This window comes from Mycetomoellerius zeteki, unplaced genomic scaffold, assembly GCF_001594055.1.
Source record: "Mycetomoellerius zeteki isolate Tzet28-1 unplaced genomic scaffold, Tzet1.0 scaffold135, whole genome shotgun sequence".
NCBI classification, from domain to species: Eukaryota; Metazoa; Arthropoda; class Insecta; order Hymenoptera; family Formicidae; genus Mycetomoellerius; species Mycetomoellerius zeteki.
Window position 1 is genome coordinate 4,302,924 of NW_017256287.1, and position 21,534 is coordinate 4,324,457.

A 21,534-nucleotide genomic window follows, 5' to 3' on the forward strand; every position below is an offset into this window, starting at 1 on the left:
TCCGTCTCGTCTCGTCTCATCCCATCCCATTCTACCCAATCCGTCACAGAAAAATCGACAAAAGCTCTCCTTCGCCAGCATGCTTCTCCTATGTCAGCATTCACACTACGTGTCAGCCAATAGTAAACCACTACTGTACCTTTTTCGCGTTTATGATATTTTATACTTTACTTTTTTAATTATTTTTTTTGTTTTGTTAATATTAGACGTGCCGTGTCTCTACCATCAGCCTACTGCCAAACTATCTATCTCCTCACTTCCGCTTCTTTTTCTCTCTATCTTCTTTCTCGCTCTTTCATTCAACCAATCTTTTCTCCTTAAACCATCTCGCTCGTGCCGCGCTTCCTTCCCTCACTGGGTACTTCCCACTCGTCTCTTTTCTCTCTCTCTCTCTCTCTCTCTCTCTCTCTCTCTCTCTCTCTCTCGCAGTTTATAAATAGTATTGTATTAATATCATCGTCTTTCGTGTGTTACAATATAATAATCGGCAATAATATACCTTCATTATTAATGTAGTGTGTATCGTTATTATTAGTATCGCTCTTCCTCGCTCCCTTTTCCTTTTCCTTCTTAATACACCGGGTAATTTTTCGTTCAAACGCTACCGTGAGTCGCGCGAGTGTACGAACGAACGAATGGATGAATCGTCACGTTGCCCTGTGCCACATAGAATGGGTGTCTGCGATCGATTAATGGGTGGTTGCTCCGATTTTCCGATATCCGGCGTGCTGCGCGTCGATACGGGACGCGATTTTCAAATACACACGGCGGAGACGCACACACAACACACAATCCTGCCCGATTAATTAAGTTGAAGGACCACCCCAAATTGCGACTCTGGCCTAGAAACGCGCGGCTCCGCTACTCGACGAGATCAATAAGCTATCGCTCGTTCATTCATCGATATCGGAGTATCTCATCTTGATTAAGAAAAATAACGGAAAGAATGTTAATGTTCCTTTCGCGTCTAATTGATTGATTAAAACGATCGTTGGCGACAAGCTCGCAATCGTAGACGAACCGCACGTCCTCGTTCGTCGCGAAATCGCGATCCGCCTCGTTTCCGTGTCGTCGCGCATCGCACGGCGAATACAAAGCGTTTACGCGAATTTTATATCGGAATCGTAAAGTACGATGAGATTCCTACAACCGACGAGTGAGACGCAGAATCGGTGCCGGTTCACCGACGCAGCGGCCGATCGGTTCAATTGACGAATCTTGCACATGTTGCAAATATGTTTGCATATGTGTGTGTGTGTGTGTGTGTGTGTGTGTGTATGTGTGTATCCGCGTGTGTGTACGTGTCCAGAGAGCGGTATTTGCAGTGACTTAATTAGAGACCCTTAAACGCTAGAAATCGGTGGTATCGTGGCCTTCCGACTTTAACCGCTATTTTAATGTACAGTCTGCGTCTCTCGTCGCCGCTCTCGCATCGTCCGGAGGACGATCCGCGCGAGGAGATGCCGGATCCTAACGTCTCGCCGTCCCGCGCGAATGATCGATCTCGCGAACGGCACGACGTGAACGCGTCTGTAACGAGTAATACAAGAGTAATAACATACGATTGGATAACGAGTAGCGTGCGGCGAACGTGTAATCGTGACGTTCGCGAGACTCGAGACGTCGACATCGTACCGCGCTTGTCGTTTCGCCGAACGTTCGCCAGGTCGTGGAGCATGAATGTCGCATCCGAGCGATACGTGAACACGCGCGTGACAGTGAAAAATTCGCGGCAGTAAAATTCGCACCCTGTCGAATTTGCGGCAAACGAGCGCTCCCCGGCGGATCTCAACTTCGGCCGACGTGAGGCGAACAACAAAAGATCGAACGACGTTTGATCTTGACGAAGAGAATACTGCGAGGATACGAGGCGAGTAATTTGATTGATCCAAGTGAGTCACACGCAACACGTGCACACACACACATACATATATATATCCACACGACACACACGCATCTTGCGTTCGCGATGCTTTTTCTCACTTGGCACACTCCTAAAGAATCCTGTCATCCTCGCCTCTTCGTTTCGTCAACGCCGAGAATGACGACGACAATGACGATGGCAACAACAACGGCGACGAACGTGTGCCAGAGTCACATTTGGGCGTACTCTTTTTTTGCGAACGGTTACTTTTTTTTTTTTAAGGATACATATGGCCGACTAAATATACAAGACCGGCGTTTTAAAGTAGCGCATGCTGCCGGGCGGCCGCCTCCGTCGGGACGCACATTTCGCCGAGCTTCTAGTTAGTTAGAGTAAAAAATAGCGTAAACGGCACTGTATTAGGAAGAAGCAAAATACATGTTACATTCTCGTTATTTTATCGTTGATAAATGCTATAGTGTTTTTTTTTCCCTTTAAAAATCTTCTGGTATCGCAATGCATTACATTATTATGATTATTCTTAAGTGTTAATTATAATATTGTTATCGTTATTATTATTAATATTATTATTAGTGCTCGCTCATTTTACAACGCCGCGCGGGGGAGGCCCGTCGCGCGGCCAGCAATCCCCGTCGGAAAAAAAAAAACACCACCGCGACGCGTTTCTGTCGCTCGTCAGAGACTACGAACGCATGCCGGAGAGGGCGGGAACGGCGATATTCGTCCCGCCGCTCTATTTTTTTTTCTCTTTCCTTTTCGCCGATTCTTCTTCACTTAATTACAAAGCGCGGAACGGGAGTCTCGTTCTTCCGCGGTCGTTCGTCGCGTTTTTTAATGATTAACAATCGCGAGACTCTAGCCGTCGTGGCAACGGAGTTTTCGTTGAAACGCGAATTTCGAAAAATACAATGTCCTCTTTTTTTTCTCTTTCTCTCATCTCTCTTACATATACACATATTTATATATATTTTATATATATATATATATACTCTTTGCTTGGTGTGCCACACTTTAAACGGAACATCTGATCGGCGAAATCCTCCGACGGCTGGGGACTTGGGGATGCGGATGATTGGCTGCGAAGAGAAGAAGACTCCCGTTTCAGAGATTCAACGCTAGTAGTAAATTTGTTTAACATTAGGTACTAATTCTCTCCCTCCCTTCTCTCATTAAGTGGCTTACAATTCGTACAACTCGCCTATCATGTAAAACTATGACGTCTAAGATGTCCGAATTAACGCTAGATCTCGATAATAATCAGATCGGATAAATTAATAGTCGTAACTGTGTATGTATCAACTAGGCTAGACTTCGACGGAAAAATATATTTATACGTATGTATCATTACTAATCTTCTACTTATTCTCTAAGCTTCCACATCCTCGCGAATCGCATTTCATACATACTTCATCTTCTACTTGATCTCCTCTCAAACGAGAAGATCTATTGTGTTGTGTGCCTAGGTTCATTTCTGTTTCAATTTATAAGTAACTGGCTAAACTCCTCTCCTGTCAAATATACAGACAAATAACTTGGGATTCGAGGGATTGAAATGAAATAATGCATGAAACATCGTTACGTCTCCCGCGACACTCGTTAAACAATGTAAAAAGAAAATCACGCGAAGCCTATAATCGAACAACGTTCCTCACACGACCCCCGTTTATAACAATGTCGGACAAACGAATTCATTTACACCGAGTCGAAAGTTGCTCTAATCGATCACATTCGATCGCGTCATTGTCTTGGATGGAATCCGTTCCTTATTGGCTTAAACAACATGAACGTCACGAGCTCCTTGAACACGTTTATACAAATCTTCGTTTTTTTTTTTACTTATTTTCCTTTTATTAAAGCATCAACGCTCGATAATAATATTGTAAGCTTATTAGATTTCTGACTTCTTTTTTTTTTTAACACCGAGCTACCGCTACACCTCTCGCTCTCATTCTCTCCCTCTCTCTTTCGCTCACACATTTACGCACACATGCATACGCGTACACTCATATCTCTCTCTCTCTCTCTCTCTCTCTCTCGTTCTCCCTTGAAAAATACTTCATGGTGCACGAATTCGCCCTGTTTTTCATGCATTACTTGATTCCAACGTTTAGTACAATTCTACGATCTTAATATCGCGAGTGTCTCCCAACTAGTGTGTCGTCAACATGATTATTAAAACTCGCTAATAAGGTGAACATCCTTACACGTCTGCCTCTCTTACGTCTGTCTTTTTTTTCGCGTGTCGCGTATGTACGCACGTGTTTATGTATAACCGTGTCCGAGTCTGTGTGCAAGGGGGCCACCTTCCTATCGTTAATGAATACCGTTTTGTGCGTCTTCTAACGATTAACCATCACAATGACCAACGGTGCCTAGTTTACAATTAATATCTTTGGTATCATGCCTGAGTCTTCCATTTACGAAAAAAATCACTAAACAATTATTTATAGAATCTCGTTTGGGCTACGAGCCGTCGTTTGTCGTATTAAACTTAGAAAAAGATTCATCCTTCGCGCGACGCGAAACAAGCGATTAAAAATGTTACTTAGCTCCCGAGGGATAATTAAGTGTACCTGCGACAAGAAATGTCGGATTGATTATATGGCAGCTTCAAACCACGTGGAAAATGTTACCACGGGATATGAGATGTTTCTGCTATCGCTACTTGTTTCAAGCACAAAATATCGGTTTTTATCTTAAAGTCTACGCCGCGTGGCAGTTTGGATAAATTCCATATTTATTCACGTATTGTTTGAAACAGTCAATGAAATACCTGTAAGTATGCTTACATCGTCGTTTACTTTTTCTTACGAATTCGTGCTGATTCACGAGGACTATTCGATTATGCTATTAATAGAGTAGTTAACAAGTCGCATTGTGATAAACTTTCGTTAATTCTCTAGTGAAGTGTAATGAAGAATAATTTGTGCTTGGAACGGTGATCATTTAAGTAATAATAAAAAGATTTGATCTAAATTTTTACAAAAAATGATATTCTCGTTCACGCCGATTATAAAAACTTGTAAGAAGAAAATAAATGCACTGAGGCTCGCCCTTGGGGGATCTTTTCAGTCTTACCGTTTGAGGGATAATTTTTCAACGAGCTCTCGGATGTATTCATAGAATTAACAAATTAAACGAGTTAACAATTAATTTAAAAAAAAAAAAAAAGCGATAAAATAGAATCTATAAAAGTTTACAACCTGTAGTATGTATTCGTGTACTTGTGTGCGTGTCAAACAGTTTAGGTTCGATTGTTCACGAAAATTCTACGATCGGTGAAAGACAACCTGCTGGAATGTAGCTCTTTTCGCGACGCCGTAGAATTGCGGGAGACAAAGATGTCAGAAACCAATGATGCGCGTTACTATGACGCACAAATGTACGCATAAAATGGATACAAAAAGCCGTACAAAAAATATTTATAAAGCATAACGACGAATTCTAGTGAACAAAAGACCATCCATGAGATTCCATCACCACGTGCTTCCGTCTCGTTTCAGATCCGTTGAGAGAGCCCGATGAGTGAAAAAAAGCCCTCCCTACGTTTCTCTCGCTCCTCCGATGCTCAGAGAGCATCTCATCATATAGAATATATCACATACATGTTTACTTCTCTAAACACACTGAAATAAGAAGCACTTTAAGATAGATGTCTACATATACCATCGGGCCCAGTTTAGATAGACTGATTCTCGTCTTCATTTTCCAATCCTTCTGTCTTTTATAACCCCTAACTGATGTATATGCTTTTTTGTATATATGTATTATGTACATATAAGCGCTGTGCCTCTCACCTTTTCTTTCGTTCTCTCACTTTCTTCACTCTCTATTACGTATAAGTATGTGCAGGCGTCGAGAATGCGCGTCTCCGAAGCATACACAGAACTAGAACCGACATTCGCATACGAGAAACTAGAAAGTAATATCATTTTGAACGATTATTTTAACATATCCAATGGACAGCAACAACGTAAGTTAGTTAGCTGCTGCATGGATACATCAATTAACACATTCTTAAATCATGCAATATAGCAATCTCCACGATTTTATGCATAATTTAAATTTTTGTATAATGTGATAATGAAATATCACTGGATAAGATTCAATATTAAAATGCATAAATTACATCAAATTGTGGACTTTTATTTTCACAACAAAATTAAAAAAATGTTATTTTTATCATATTTCGTAACTTTCTTCGAATTTAACAATCTTCACGTGGTGTAAATAAACACTTTATATAATTTGTAATATATTAAAAATGTAAATAAAAAAATAAAATTACGAAAGAAACGACGAAACAAATAAAAATCTAAATATAAAGACATAGAAATGTTACTATGTACAATTAACTAAATGCATTCCGTATGATCCATTTGGTCAATCGCGAAAAACATTCAGCCAACAATGTCGATCATTATGATCGTCTTCAATTTCGAGGCACGCAGCAATGTTACGTGGTCTATAATGGCACTATCAATCACTCGTATTAAATATTACAACGTTAGAAAAATTGCGTGTTTCGAGTTTGCGGATAGTCTCCTTTAATTGACTTTATGAAAAAAGCCTTGTCATAATACTATGCTGTGTAGTTTTATAATATACCGACCTCGATATTAATTGTCAATTAATAAAATAGTGGAGATTACGACATTTTGTTGCGAACCATCGCGTAACGTTCGCACTATTTTGTCAATCGAGCCTGATCACCAAAATTCACTCGAGTTTATAGTTCGAGCATCGATAATCGTAGAATCTCTTCTCTTTCTGTATTCTACATGTTCATTCTTTTTGCGGATTAGTGCTAAAGATCTACGATAACCGACAATCGCTACACTAAAATGTTTGCGTTCGCCTTATTTATTCTTCAATATGCATGGATAAACGAGCTAATGATCATCATAACGCCTACCGAAACACTTCTGGCTGGAATGTTGTTTCTACGAGAATTACGAAATGCTATATTATAACGTTGCGATGATTCGCGAATAGGCAACTTGCAAACAAACTGCTCTACACACAGCTACTTGACTCGACGTTTCCCCAATGCTCGTGATGGACAACCGATTTCGCAATTTAGAAAATTCGATTGATTATGCAAACAAACAATAACGTCTAGACTCGATCGACGTAAAATTCTAGTATCTTAATTTTTCATTAAGATCAAAGCAATATCAGGATCGAAACGAAAGTCACGCGTAAAGTGAGAAAATTTAGGATTGAAGGCAAGAAAGAAAAGTATCGCGGCATCCATCGAAGTACTGCGAGATCTCTGGCCTGGATCCTCCTTTCGATTAGTCGTTCTATACATTTTGGGATAACGCGCTAGGACTATAGAACGCGCTCTTTCACTCTCTCTCTCATCCCCTCGCGTCGCCGAGTCGAAAGTAAAATACGATAGTGATCGTGATGGCGACGGCGATGACGATGATGACGATGACAATGATGGCGACGACGATGACGACGGTGACGACTATGATCGATAGATGAAGCTGCAAGGTGGCGTTGGCGGCGGTGGTGGTTGCTGGCCGCTCATGGCGATCGGTACGAGGGTGGGCGAGGGTGACGAGGAGGGAGGGGACGGGGAACTCGATGATACACTCGACGATGGCGAGGGCGATTCCAATGCCCTCGGGCCGGCGAGCTCACGATTTGACTGTCCCCCGGACGTCACAGCGCGACTACTCCTGCTGGCCGTCGTCGCGTTGTGGCGATTGCGCGCTGGCCGTCCTAGGCTCCGGTGACGGCCACCCCCCTCCTCGCTCGTTTCTCAGAGATAAACTTTCTTGACGCTGCGCGTGGTCGCAAAGCCGTCGTTACGACGATACGCGTCGCCCTGATGAGAGCGAAGAGTGCCAAAGTTGTCCCCACGGGGGCCCCCGCGGAAACCGTAGCCGTCCGGGAACTGAAAGAGGGTCTCCGTAGGCGTTGGCGGAGGTTTCCTCATGGTACCTTTCGGGGACTGAAGTTTCGGAGGTTGTGGAACCAATACTGGTTCCGCATAGGTCACCTCCTCCTGCGGTAGCAGCTTCGGCTCAGGCGCCAGCCTGCTAAATGTGGATAAGCAGACATTACTAAGAGCGGCAAATGGAAAAAAATATTCTTTCGCTGAGTTCGTTCGTCAGGATGAAGCAAATATCTTACCTGTTCACATTTTGGCGTTGCTCAAAGTATTCGTACTCCGTGTCCGGATATGGTAGATTGTCATCCTCGTCTTTCCTGCATTTTCGGCCACATAAATAACCGGCTACGAAGCCGACGAACAATGCGGCCAACGCACCCGCTACTACAGCCATCACGAGAGTTTCCACCGAGTATTGTGGAGGAGGCGTGTCAGCTGCGGATACTTCCGGACCTGCAAATAACAGAATATTATTTCAATTATATGCGATAAAACGAGAAATATCGACCGACAAGCTGTGTACCTGAATTGGCCTGTTCCTCGTCCTGCATAATATTGATGATTTCACCGCCGGGACTGTCTTTATTTGGTATGGAGTCCTGCGGAAACTTGTTCTGATTAGCGGAAATGGCACCGACGCTGCTGGCGTCTTTGTTAAGACTCTTGCTCGCCGGGCAAGACGCGTGCATTCCGGTCGCGACACTCTGCAGGAATCTGTTGGCGTCTGTCGCCGCTGGGCCGACCAACGCTCTGCATTTGTTCTCCACTTTGTCCCAGGCGCAGTACGGATCTTGCAGAGCCACGCATTCGCTGCATGACAGTATTCTGTCGCTGTAACAGCGATGGAGTCTCAACGCCTGCACCTGACTATCAGCGATAACCACCAATCGACCGTCCTCGAGACCGTCGCCTGCCTGCGAGGCTCGAACGACCTTGATACCGCGAACCGGTATTGCCGGTGGGAACGCTTGTATCTCCTCGATCACGACTGGACTAACTTTCTGATGAGAATCGGCGGACTCGGCGTTCACCGCTTTGATCACCTTGCCGTTGTCCGTGCCGATGAAGAGAACGTCGTAGGTCTTGCCGCCCGGAGTCTTCACTTGAGGATCCACAGCGATTTGAGTGAATCTGTAACTAGAATAGAAGAGCCATGTTATCGATGCCTCTTTCTCTCCCGACCTATAACATCGATGTATAAACACACGAGGCGACCAATTTACATGTTGTGATTCACTCGCTGCGTTTCGCTGTACAAAAAAAAAGGTTCGCAGGGAAAATAAAAAGCGTTTATCAACGTCGGGCATACAGTAACGTAAACACTCGCATGGATGCAAAACACACGACGCGACGATGCGCGATGAAAGGTCGAAAGCGTGGCTCCGTGCGCGCCTAGTTTGCGTTCAATTTGGATTTCGGCTCGCGGCCGAAATCTCCCGGCTCTCGAGCGATTTTCACTTACTGGAAACTGGTACGTATAACGATCGGCTGGCCGAAAAAGCTCGGCACTGACTCGTCCATCAGTGAATGCGTGTTGATGAAGTTGAGCGTCAGATCTGGCAGTGTGCGGGAATCGTTGGTGCATTGACCGGGCCGCGGATCTGGCACCTTCGTGTCCTGCACCGGTAGCCAGTTGGAGTTCATGGCACTCTGCTCTTTGAAATTTCCAGCGAAGGTATCGGCGATGTCCTGCAGCGAGAACGCGCATACCGCCGAGCCGCTTATGCTGTTCACCGGTGTTGTGAAGGTGCCGTAAATGAGCTGGGCCGATGTGCCGCCGTATTGGCCCGAGATCAGCTCAGTCGTTGACTCTGCGATCGAGATATTTTTTGAATTACTTGGAGAATGTATCTTCGAAAATGCAATAGTACACAATAAAAAGACCTATTTGTGTTGAAAATGATCCACTCACGTTCTTGTTAACAGTTTATGTTGAATTTTTGTACATATTCGAGTGTTAATTTATGTAATAATGTGATTATGTTATTTGAAGATTTTGTATTAAATTCATATTTAACGATTCTTAGTGACACAATTTATGAGTAAGTGAAAAAATAACGTAAAAATAAAATGTTTTAAAATGTAAATTCTAAGATGAATGAATAAAATATGGGTTAAAATTTAACATACTAGAAATGTTAATTTTATTGAAAAAAATATGTTTCCACGGTTTGTTTACAAACTGTGTCAGTGTTACCTTCTTGTGTTTCTTCTTTAAATAATATTTGTTACCTTCTAAAATATTCATCTTGTGTTGAATTAACACATAAATTTGAATGGATCGTTTGGGATACGTGAAATGTATTAAATTTAATATGGTCCAATGTACGGAACGATACATATGTCTGGGTCTACTTACGTATCTCGTTAAAGTAGAATGGGAAATCTCCAGTGACGGAGCAATTGAGACGCGACTTCAAGAAGGACGTCCACCTGTTACGGAAACGATGCGGTCCGCCCCGGTCGTATTTACAGACTCGCGCCACGCGAGAGTAGACGGCCTGCGAACACGAAAATTGCGTCTCGTAAATTTCGCTGTAGAGAGCGTAAGGCGAGAAAATTTTATTTTCCTCCCTCTACTTCCCAAAAAATGTGTCACGAGGAAAAAGGACGAGCGAACGAATGAGGAAATCTAGTTTCAGCTTTTACGCGCGCTATTAAAGTGACACGCACGTTTCCGGGCGGCACAAAGCGTCGCATAAAGATTGCGCGAAACTTCCTGCGCGGAGCAGCCTGTACGAAATGTACCGTACCGTAACTTCCAGAAAAACGCGATTTGCAAAATACACTGTGGAATATATTGCGCGTAAAGAGGATAAAACGAGCGCGGGTGATTTAGAGGAAAATTTATCGTGACCTGTAATTAAAATAGAATTCGCGAGCGTGTACTCGAGCACGTAAACGAATATAAAACGGCAGGAAACGGAACGCTCGCGCGATTTCGAAGATCTCGGAATGATTTATTGTGCCCCGTCGAGATTATAAATTTATTCCGGGTCGCATAAAATTTCTCTGCGACGTTCGCCCGCGGGAGGAGCCGCAATCTTTATCCATAATACCGCGCGTCCCAACTTTTTCCTCGCCTGGATTTATCCCTTCGCTCGCCGTAAAATTATGCGTCATTATCAGAGAGCACGGAAAGCCTGGGCTCCGCCTTTGACAATAAGTCGAGCTTCGACTTAAGCTTCGTCCACAATGAATCCGACGCTCACAGCTCTTACTGCCGCAGGCACGGCACGCCCAGAGACGTTCGCTTATGTGTGTAACGAAGAGGAGAAGAAGTGACTCCTAAAAGCTTGATCTTCAATGCGAAACGACGGGCAAAAGAAATCGTAATCGCCTTACTTGCCATTAAAAAACGTCCAGGGAGAGTAACCGGCGCGACTACGAACTCGTTTTCGCGAAACTTTCGCGCGTATTATCCGGATCCGACGTGAAACTTAATCTCATCCGACGCGATTCTTCCACTCCATTGTTATCCGTTGACCGTGCGCTAATTCGCCGAACAAAATATTGTGACGGGATTTTTATAGTCGCGAGCCAGTCTTTATCATGCAAATTTCGATTCGCCGTAAAAAAGCCGTAGTATTAAATCGTACGCGTGAAAATGACGCGACGGAAGTTAATGGTGGAACTAATGCTGTTTAAGGGGATGCTGGCATCATCATCTGTAATACCGATGTATTTCGTACTTTTTTATTTTTTTCGTTCTTCTTATACAAAATTAAAAAAAATCCTTTTCCAGAAAAAAAGAAAATACGCAAACAATTATGGGAAATATCCAAACCTATATACATGAAAAACCAAAAAAAAAAATTGTAGAAACTACAGTTTTCTGTTAACGTAAGTTATTTCTTCACATGATATAAATAATTCCAAACATATATCTAACAAAAAGTAGTTTTTCCATATTTAATTAATGTATAAGAATATATAATGAGACCTTCAAATTATGGTTTTGAAGCTTACAAGAAAAGTAAATGGAAAAATACGATCTAAGTGTAGATCGTTTGTACTTAATGTTCGTGTGATATATAGGATATAGCAGAGCAAGAAATGTACGTAATGCGTTTCTTGATGTTTTACTTAATGTATCTAATATTTTGCTTAATGTATGTAATGTTTTACTTAATGTACGTAATTTTTTATTCGGAATTAGCAATTAATCTATTTTATCGATCAAGTTCAGCCGTGGCTCCAGCATTCCCTTAAGCGAGTATCGCTTTCTTTAACTGCATGATTGATTTTTATCATTCGGACCAACGCGAATGCGTACACCGCGGTTCCATGGTGCTCGAGATTTTCGAAAGACGGACATCCCCGTTTACGACGATCCAATAATTGCGAGCTACGCGATTCCTTCCTCTCGAAAATTTATGTGGGTGTAAGGTGATATATAGCGACGATTAATTGCCGACGATTCCTTACCTTGCCGCAATTGATATATTCTACAGCGGTCTCTCTAAAGAAGAAGTAGACGAAGTCTCCTTGGGACATGGAGCTCACGAAGTTCGGTGCTGCAATTAGAATATGTAGCCATTATTACTGACTGCTATTGCCACCGTACACGGTGATAGTAAATGGCGTCATAAATTCCTCTTATAAATAAATGAGCGTAATAACCACCTACTGGAACGCAATCGATGGTGTGTAATAAAGCAGACAACGCTCATACAGTACCCGGAAAATAAGGGTTGGGATCTCGCCGCGATTTATTTAAAAACTTCTATTTCTACTTGACGTCGCGCGATGAACATTAATTCTCGCGCGTTCGAGCAGCTCAAAAAGTTAAGGCAACCGAGAGTACAGTTATTTACGCCAACTAACGTTCCCCTTAATTGTGCCATTAATTTCGACAAACGCGGTAATTAATTGGGTATAATCACCGGCGATTAAGTGTATCAAGACACTCACGTTGACAAACGATGCATTAGGCCAATTATTAACGCTCGAAAATTACGTACAACTCCGCTGTTGATGATCATCCCATTTGGTAAAACAACGAACGCGAAAATGAATCGAACCGTGAAGAGTCGTGACTCGGACGCGAAAGTTTAACGTCGACATCAAAGACATATAACATCCAAGTATACGCCACGCCAATAAGCCGGCTACGTGTAAGGAGCCCTTTTATTTTCTCTCGGTTATTTCAACGCCGTCGCCCGGTAAAACGCTGCCACCGTCGCCGTCGTCGCGTCGCGGTTCCGGTCGACCGTCCGATAAAGTGGGAAAACTTTATCGATTTATTAACTTGACAGGGTTTTCATAAGCTTCTTAGGATTCATAAAGTAATATTAATCTCGCCACGCCACGTAGGTATATCCGAACGACCCGTCGCTCTCCGCCCCATAAATTCTCCTCGTTTTACCCAACCCCTTAGCGAGAGAGCTCTCCTTCAGCTCTCCTATCTCTTTCTCTCTCCCTCTATCTGTCGTCGCTGGTTCGCTTCCTTCCTTCCTTCCTTCCTTCCTCGCTTCCTTTCCACCTCGCGTCCCACGTCGCGTTTAACTGCACCTCCGCCGAGACAAAGTGCCGTAGAAAATTCGCGGTGAAGACCGGGGCCTTTTCCCGAAAGGGAAACACTTCCGTTGCACTCCCGAGTCTCACCTTTCTTCAACTCCCTCCGCGACCGATTAGAGAAAAATGCCTCTCCCAGACGACACGGTCCGTCGTCTCCCCGCGTCTTTCGCGTCTCGCCGGGAATCATTCGTCCGGAGATTTTCGATTCGCGATTTGCCGAGGGAGCGACACGGAGGAGCAGGGCATAGGACGGCGGCGGGATGGAATTGAATTTTCGACGGATGGAGAGAAAATCAATATTGTCCAACGGGTGGAGAAACTTGATTAGCGCTCTCGTACACCGTTCAATTAAAATACCCCTGGTGGACTGGAGGCCCCGTCGTTTCCGCCTCGAGCAAAGTGACGTATCAATTTTAACGCCGTGACGACGAAGACGGTACTTTGAAGTTACGTATAATACACCGTAGTATAATGCCAAGAAAACCAGTTTTTAATTTATTAAATCTACAAAGGATCTCTATACGCGACGTATGAGCGGCAATGTTAGGCGAACAAAGAACTCACCGATAACTATGGAAATCATAGCGTGTATCAACATGTTTCAAAAAGCGCGATAAAAATCTGTTGTGTCTACAACGTTAATTAAAATCATGTTTAAATTTCGTTAAATGGAAGAGAAAAAAAAATGTGCGGTGTATTTTCGTATATTTTGAATATATCCAAATAAAAAAAAAAGTATGAAATCATGTAAAAAATTCTGAACATCGAATGGAATAAAACCTCACTTGGTTGAATATGATTTAAATAATAACGATATTTTGTCAGTTAAAAGTCATAGCAGTTAACCGACTGTGTGATATCGCGTTCCTGTTATAGACGGTCTATATTACGATGCAACGGGGTCGCATTACAATCTCCAGAGCAAATTTCAAGCCGATGGGCACGGCGGCGCTGCTCCGTCGTTACACGAGCCCGGAAGATCCGCGGAATAATCTCGGAGTAAGTACGACGAGAGCGAGCGAGAGAGAGAGGGGAAAGAGAGAGCTTAGAGAACCACGTACACGCACGGTTAATCCCAGAATTACATCGTGTGGATTAGGAGCACCGAAGGGCACACGGTCGCGGCTACGATCGCGCGACATTTCTGCGAATAATTTTCCCGAGGCGGGCGCGCGTCGGATTTTCAAAGTCGACCCGGCGCGACCGAAACTTGGCGTGCAAATATTGAATCAAACTCACAGTTGAACTTTAATGGACACGGATGTGTATTATGCGGGAGCTGCCGAGCAATTTTCAAACATTCAGACACGTGTTTATCTCGGTGGTCACCTCGTGCCCGAGAGAGATCGCGTTTGACGGCGGTGTAACGAGGTCGATAATGGACAATAATTACGTCGCACCGGAATATTAATAGGATAATTTCAGAAGTTGGTAAGCGCGGTAAAACGACGTGATTAAAGTTGTGCATGAGAACGATAATAGCCTCGGTGGCAACTTGACGAACTACGTGAAATATAAGCGACGCGCCGCGAAAAGTTTCATGCAATTCCGTTCATTCGGGAATTCCCTTTTCTTCAATATGGCATTCCGTCCGGCTTATTGATCATTTTTATTTAATATCGGATCATCACAGTCCACCTCCATTCCGAAACTTCTCTTATTCGATTCTCTGGATAATGTGAATCCCGGTAACTTTCTTCCGTAAACTTCTGTAGATACTTTCGATAAATGCGCGACTATTGTCTTATTGTTAAGAAACGCGGAGTTTGCAAGGCGCTGGAACTGAGAGTCGATACAGAAACGCAAACTTTCAAGGGATACAAATAACGAGTCTTTCGCTACAACTCCTTGCAATTAGAAAGTAACGATTGAATTAATCGGATCTCGGGTTATAAGCTATCTATCGCATCCAATTAGCTCGGTCTAATTGCGATCCGATCTCGTGACTCTTAGAATCGCTATTTGCAGAGAAACCGTCTTCGATATTATCATGTATAACTAGAAATGATAAATAACTAAAATAAATTAATCCAAGCGTTTCTAGAATAAATATTTCATCTTATAATTATAAGTAAAATCATCATTTTACAAAAATAACGTTAGAAATTATAAAATGTCTTTTATATAAAATAACATTTTAAGCACTCTACATTTAATAATCTACAACTTACCGCGTTAATAATAACTTACAGTTTTCCGCGATGAAAATTAATATTCGGAGTTTCGATCATTAACTACCGACTTCAAACCGCACTTGTCACCATGTCGAATTAATGGCAAAAGCGCGCCGCGAAAATGAAAATTGATATCCCGAGTTGCGATCGGAGTTAACCGCCGACTTTCAATGTAAATCAGCAGAACGCGATCATTAAGCGTCATCAATCACCCGGGCGAGAATTGACGATTGGATTAGCCTTCTCACTCACCGTTCAGACTCATCGAATCGTACTGCTCGGTCTGCAGTGGCTCCCTATAGATTATCGGGTCCATACCCGCGAAATCGGCGACCGTGCCGGTGTAGAGTTCACCGTCGACATAGACGAAGGTACTGTTGTGTTGGGGGTCGTACGGGCACCTAGCCTGGCCACCCTTCTCCTTCACAATCGTGTAGTTGCCCGCGTGCACCGTATAATCACGACACATGGGTTTGAAGGCGTTGGTGGCGCACACGAAGAGGTTGTTCGACCCGGTCTTCACGAGGATACGAATGTAGTTCTGGCAGTTTTCCTCGGGCGTGCCTTTCACGACGCACATCTTCACGTCGTTCTCCGTCGAGTACCAGGTCAGCCTCTGTTGCTCCGTCAAGTCGGTCAGACTGAGATTATGCACGAGATTTCTAAAACAAGATTACAATAGTTTATTGATTATACGATTGATTATTTAAAAATGAAGATTTCTTGGCGGAAAGAACGGTTTTATTAAAGTAAATAAATAAAGTAAATACTAAATATTTAAGTAGATACAGATCTGAAAATAATTTTGTTTGAATCATCGAAATAATTATATCGAACAGCTCTAAGAAGTTTTAAAATTCTAACAACCAATTTAAACATTCTACATAATTATTTTGATAGGATAATGAACTGTTACATCTAAGTAGGAATGTATTCAACTTCTATGACAAGAATGTAATAATGCAATCTCTATTGAATAAATTCTTGTAAAAAGAATGCCCTCTCGAAAATTTTTAAACTCTAAACTGACATGGTCACTAGTATCTTTCGCATTATTACAACTAGTACCAGGAAAGCAAAATGACTCTAATGTACGTAAGATGGAGGAAAGAGTTTCCAAGTTGTAAAGTTAGATGCCTAAAGTAGACATCAACGGAGCGGAGCAAGGCTGTCTGGTTAGCACGGATTTAGCTGAGAAAGCGGCGCTTGTGAAGTTTCGGCAGTCGATCGTTAACTCTTCTTCATTAAGCACTCCGCCGTATGCTTAGAAGCACTTTAAAGAGGAAGAATCTCTCCGCGCGCTCGATGCTGGTAACGTCGGCTGCGCCGATCGGATTTTGCCAACCGCAGAATAATCGCGAGGCATTCTCATATTATAAGCCCGACATAACGAGCAAGAAACAAATTTTCGTATCATCGACAGTGTGCACACGGCGGTCGTGATGGCGGCGGCGGCGTTCGGCAAATCGGCCGAGCAATTAGTGTAATCCGATCAATAACGAACGAGCCTGGATATATATCAGAGTTCATTCACGCACAATGCATTTAATCCGTGTACGACCTGATTATCGCTGCTTCTGCCGACTGATTTCAACGTTGGAACAGCATGCATTCAGCACACACGAAACATGAATAGATTTATCTGCATGCACGCTCGAGAATCCAAGGGAGAAGGAAGAAAAAAAAGAAGAAAGCGCACTAATCGATGGACTAGGGGCACAATCAAATCGTTTGAATACATCCCCTAATGACGAAATTCAAAGCCCGCATTTATACAGACATACAATTTATACAGGGTATCTAAGAATTAACAAATAAACTGCGACAACATATTCTATAAGTGGAAATAAGAAAAAAATGTTACATGAAGAAATGCTTAACTACAAAATTATAAATGAAACATGAAATAGGAAACGAATTTTTTATTGTGCAGAATATCCAAGTGTATATTTCGTATACGGAAAGGATTGTCCGTTAAATTCTGAGATACCCTGTATATTGCGTCTACAATTATTTTACACTGTATACGTTAGATTTTAATACGATACTGCGTATGTTTATCCCCACTCTAAATTCCTTGCAGTGAAAATCTCACTCCAAGAGAGTGAAAATGCAACCATCCTTAAAAAAAAGTGAAAATATTTCACTTCTTGAAAAAAAAGTGACGATCTTCACTTTTTAGAATGAAATCTCACTTTTTTGGAGTGAAAATTCACTCTAAAAAGAGTGAAAATTGCGTCATTATTTTTTCAAGAAGTGAAATCTTTCCATTTTTTTTCAAGAGTGATTGAATTTTTACTTTCTTGGAGTGAGATTTCACTGTAAAAAATTTAGAGTGCCCTCTTTGTGAGTAACTTTATTGTACTTGTAAGAAATTTTATAATAAAAATCAATACGCGGAAATAGTATTGCAAAATGTTTGGTATTACAGACAATAAGTATTCAGGTTTAATTCATACATGGCTCATCAATAATCGATTGAATATATCCAACAGTCGTGTTAATGTGACATCTATTGTTATATTTGACATGATTAATTATCTCATTAGGGAATATAGTGCTACATAATAATTTTTGTTTGTGTACATTCAACGAAATTGATCGTTTATTAGCTTTTAATGAACAAAACGTATAAATTGCGACATGTTGTATTATATTAAAGATATTTTTCGAGACCCGCGTATTTGTTTAGTGACAATATCTGTTCTGATACTTCTTTACAATGAATATTAGAGAATGAAATTATGAAATTATACAAAAGTTGGAGTACAATGTCGATTAATAACGCATTTTGAAAGTTGTGTACGATTGTTATATGATTAGCAGTATCGTTGTCAAACACGAAATTAATAATGACGACGTTTCAACAAATCCATAATGATGCACACACATAATTGACTTCTACGATTAAAATGATCATTCTATTACCAAAGTCCATTCAGGGATAACGATCAATGCATAATTTAATGTGATCACAATTAAAAATCCGCACTCTTGGGCAAGCGGAGATTTCGCGAATGTTTTCTACATGCCACCGCACACAAAGTGCCGCCGGCAGAATTCCAAATCGACTTCAATCAAGAGAAGTCGGCTAGGTCGGATTAAAAAATACTCTTGCATTGAGAAAAATTTCTGGATGAGAATGAATGAATCGAGAGATTCAGATCATATCAATCAGAATTCTGGTCATCAACTAGAATTATAATAAATTCAAGGAATAAATTCTGACTTGTCCATTTTTTATTAGAATCCCAATTAATGCAACCAGTTACTTTTTCCAACGTGGACAAATATTCAATTTATGCTATGAAACGAGTTTACACGTAATATATAGAAGGAATTACACGATTTTCGATCTACTTCGTGATCACCGTTGATCTCGGGCGCTCGTGCAGACAGTGGCGCAATGATACGTCGGAAGATGGATAGGTGGGAGGACCAAGAGGAGACTATAGGGAGAAAGGAGAGGCGAAGGGGAAGAGGAATAAGAAGAAGTGGAAGAAGAAGAAGCAGCCCTTTAATTAAAGCACTAGCTCCAAATGAATTCTCTATTTACCTTCCGCCGACCAGAAGATAGTTCCCGTCCCTGAGCACCAACCGAAAGTAGTCTGTGTGCGTCTCGTTTCCCGTAAACCTGAACACATCCTCCGCACCTGGAAAAGAAAAGCAGAGGAAAGGTTTCGGATTAGTTTTTGTTCTATCGCTTGAAAAGTGGAATTACCTTATTCTATCTAATTAGCCGTCGACGGCCATCGACGTTGCTCTTTTGTGACAGTCGACGGTTCGTTTTCCCCATCCCACCCCTGCCGCTGCGAAAGACCAGAAGCCGGCTTTAATAAGCGTAATAAGCTTCCTTTTGACCACGGACTCGATGAACAATGCTGATCGATTATTAGCGAACTAACTGTGAGCAGTCTTTCTTAACTTTATCAGTTGGCAAAAAAAAGAGCCGATTCCATTATTCGTTAATTATCTATTGACCACAATTCGCGAAGTTGATGTTTTGTACACTTTTTCAGTGCATTAAAATAGATTGCCGAATTCAAGCGTAACAATAACATGATTGGATAGCTACTGTAGGAGGATTGACATAATGACACGTACTGCAATTTCGTTATAAATACTTTACATTCAAATCTCGTGAATTTTGTACACCACATTTCTGCCCACACGAAACGTTCTTTCGGACAACGAAATAGTCATGTTCAACATCTGCGAAGCGAAACGTTAATGAACGCCTCACTGGATCCCCGAGTGTAATAAGCAGAAATTTCCGGGGCAATCAATGGCGATCGCAGCAATCTCGGATCCGGTGCATGCAATTCGGGACATATGCATAAATTGCTTTGCCACACTGACGACGCGCAGCATATGTAGCATGCGAGGAAGCAATATGAGCTTATTAAATATTAATGCGTCATATGCGACGTATGAAAAGAAGTATGTTTCTCAATAATGTTTTACAATAACAATAAATAGGATACATTAAATAATCGTTTTTAACATGCTTCTCAATGAATCTCTTAATTTAGCTTCGAATATAAGGCCTGTTCTTTTTGGCTGAACTTTTGCACCAGTTCATCTTTCTTTTTCTTCTTTCCTCCTGGAGAGAAAAGGAAAAAAAATAAACTGATGCAAAAATTCAGCTAAAAAGAACAGGCCTATAGAAAATGTGCAAAAGTGGTACAAAGTTTTCATGTCTATATTCTAAATTCTCTAATGTCGATGGCATCAGGATCATCGATTTTCAATGCGCTCTCTCTCTCTCTCTCTCTCCCCCACCTCTATTCCCTCTCTTTTATGGATCGTTGCATATAGAACGGTCATTTACAAATATCAATTGAAAATTCTCTTCGGTTTCCAGTGTCATCGATCGATCGATACGGGAACAGACTGTATAATTAAAAGAGTAATTATCAGACGATCCCATATCCTGATGTCACTCAATGTAGACGATCGGACTGGTGCATCCGGTGACTGTGATTCAGGCCAATGATAAGAGATGCACTTAATGCATTCAATCGCAACAGCAACAAGGAAAGAGGACAACGATTAAACGGTCCATGTGAAAACGGTTGTTCACTCTTTTGGAACGGAAACGTTTTTATTTTTATCTTATTACTTATTATGTAATAAATTATTCATTTCATCACGAAAAGTGACAAAAAAATCAGTTTTATTATTAGAGAAAAATCGCCGATACCGACATAAGTACCACTTTGTTTTTAGACAATATTTCTTAAACAAAAGGTAAAAATAAAACTTTAAAAACATAAGTACAAACTGAAAAGTGTCTTCTATCAGATAGTATAAGCAGTTTTTATAATACTACTTGCAATTTTGCAATAATTAATTTTTTCGTAAGGTAAGCAAAAATGAGCGTTTGACAAAATGGACACAGTGGGCAGTAAAATGCTACGCATTTATATTCTTTTTATTTTACAAACATTATCTGTATAAAGTACCTACAAGTGAATGTATATAAGATTTTCCAGAATCTTTTTTACCTCGTTATAAAACATTTTTATTGAATTGAATATGCATGTTTATTTTATGCTGTTCTGCAAGATACAAATATGTAATGCAATAGTTTTTCAAGAGTTTTTCTATATATGCACTATTGCCTTCAGTTCCAATAGACTTATTTGACACTATAAAGCAACATTATATAAAGATTAAGTTAGCTCATGTTTTACAAACAGGTGTGGCGGTTTACGCTGCACCCCAATTTTAAATTTAAAATCGTATTATGAAAAGACTAAGAGAAAAAATAATATAAATAAAACTGATTTAGGAAACTACAAGCATTTAAAATGACGTAATATTATCAATAATATAGTCACTATTATTTAAACCATGCATTTTGCAAAAGAAAATCGTAAGAATTTTATTTTCGCATTCATAGAATTCGTTTTTAGCTGATTTGATAGAAACAAGCCACAAATATACGAATTATGAGTTTGTACTTCTTTAATTAGCTAAACAGAACATGATTTTATTAGTATTAATAAAGTGCAATAGTTAGTTTCTGAGAAATAAAGGGGTATCAC

The 21,534-nt window shown here is 41.2% G+C and overlaps 1 protein-coding gene across 4 annotated transcripts in view; it reads right to left on the bottom strand.

The window, feature by feature from the left end:
* Window positions 1-21,534, bottom strand: part of Sema1a (semaphorin 1a) — a 220,229-nt gene that overhangs the window by 7,961 nt on the left and 190,734 nt on the right. The window contains exons 2-9 of one of the 4 annotated variants that reach the window (XM_018462085.1): window positions 19,041-19,137; window positions 15,737-16,146; window positions 12,219-12,307; window positions 10,150-10,291; window positions 9,253-9,601; window positions 8,314-8,927; window positions 8,033-8,243; window positions 7,841-7,938 (exon numbers count right to left, since the gene is read on the bottom strand). In XM_018462085.1, coding sequence (XP_018317587.1) covers window positions 7,841-7,938; window positions 8,033-8,243; window positions 8,314-8,927; window positions 9,253-9,601; window positions 10,150-10,291; window positions 12,219-12,307; window positions 15,737-16,146; window positions 19,041-19,137 — 2,010 coding nt within the window. Of the gene's footprint in view, window positions 1-7,640; window positions 7,963-8,032; window positions 8,244-8,313; window positions 8,928-9,252; window positions 9,602-10,149; window positions 10,292-12,218; window positions 12,308-15,736; window positions 16,147-19,040; window positions 19,138-21,534 lie in introns of those variants that run through there. The other 3 variants (XM_018462084.1, XM_018462083.1, XM_018462082.1) reach the window with 3 other exon arrangements.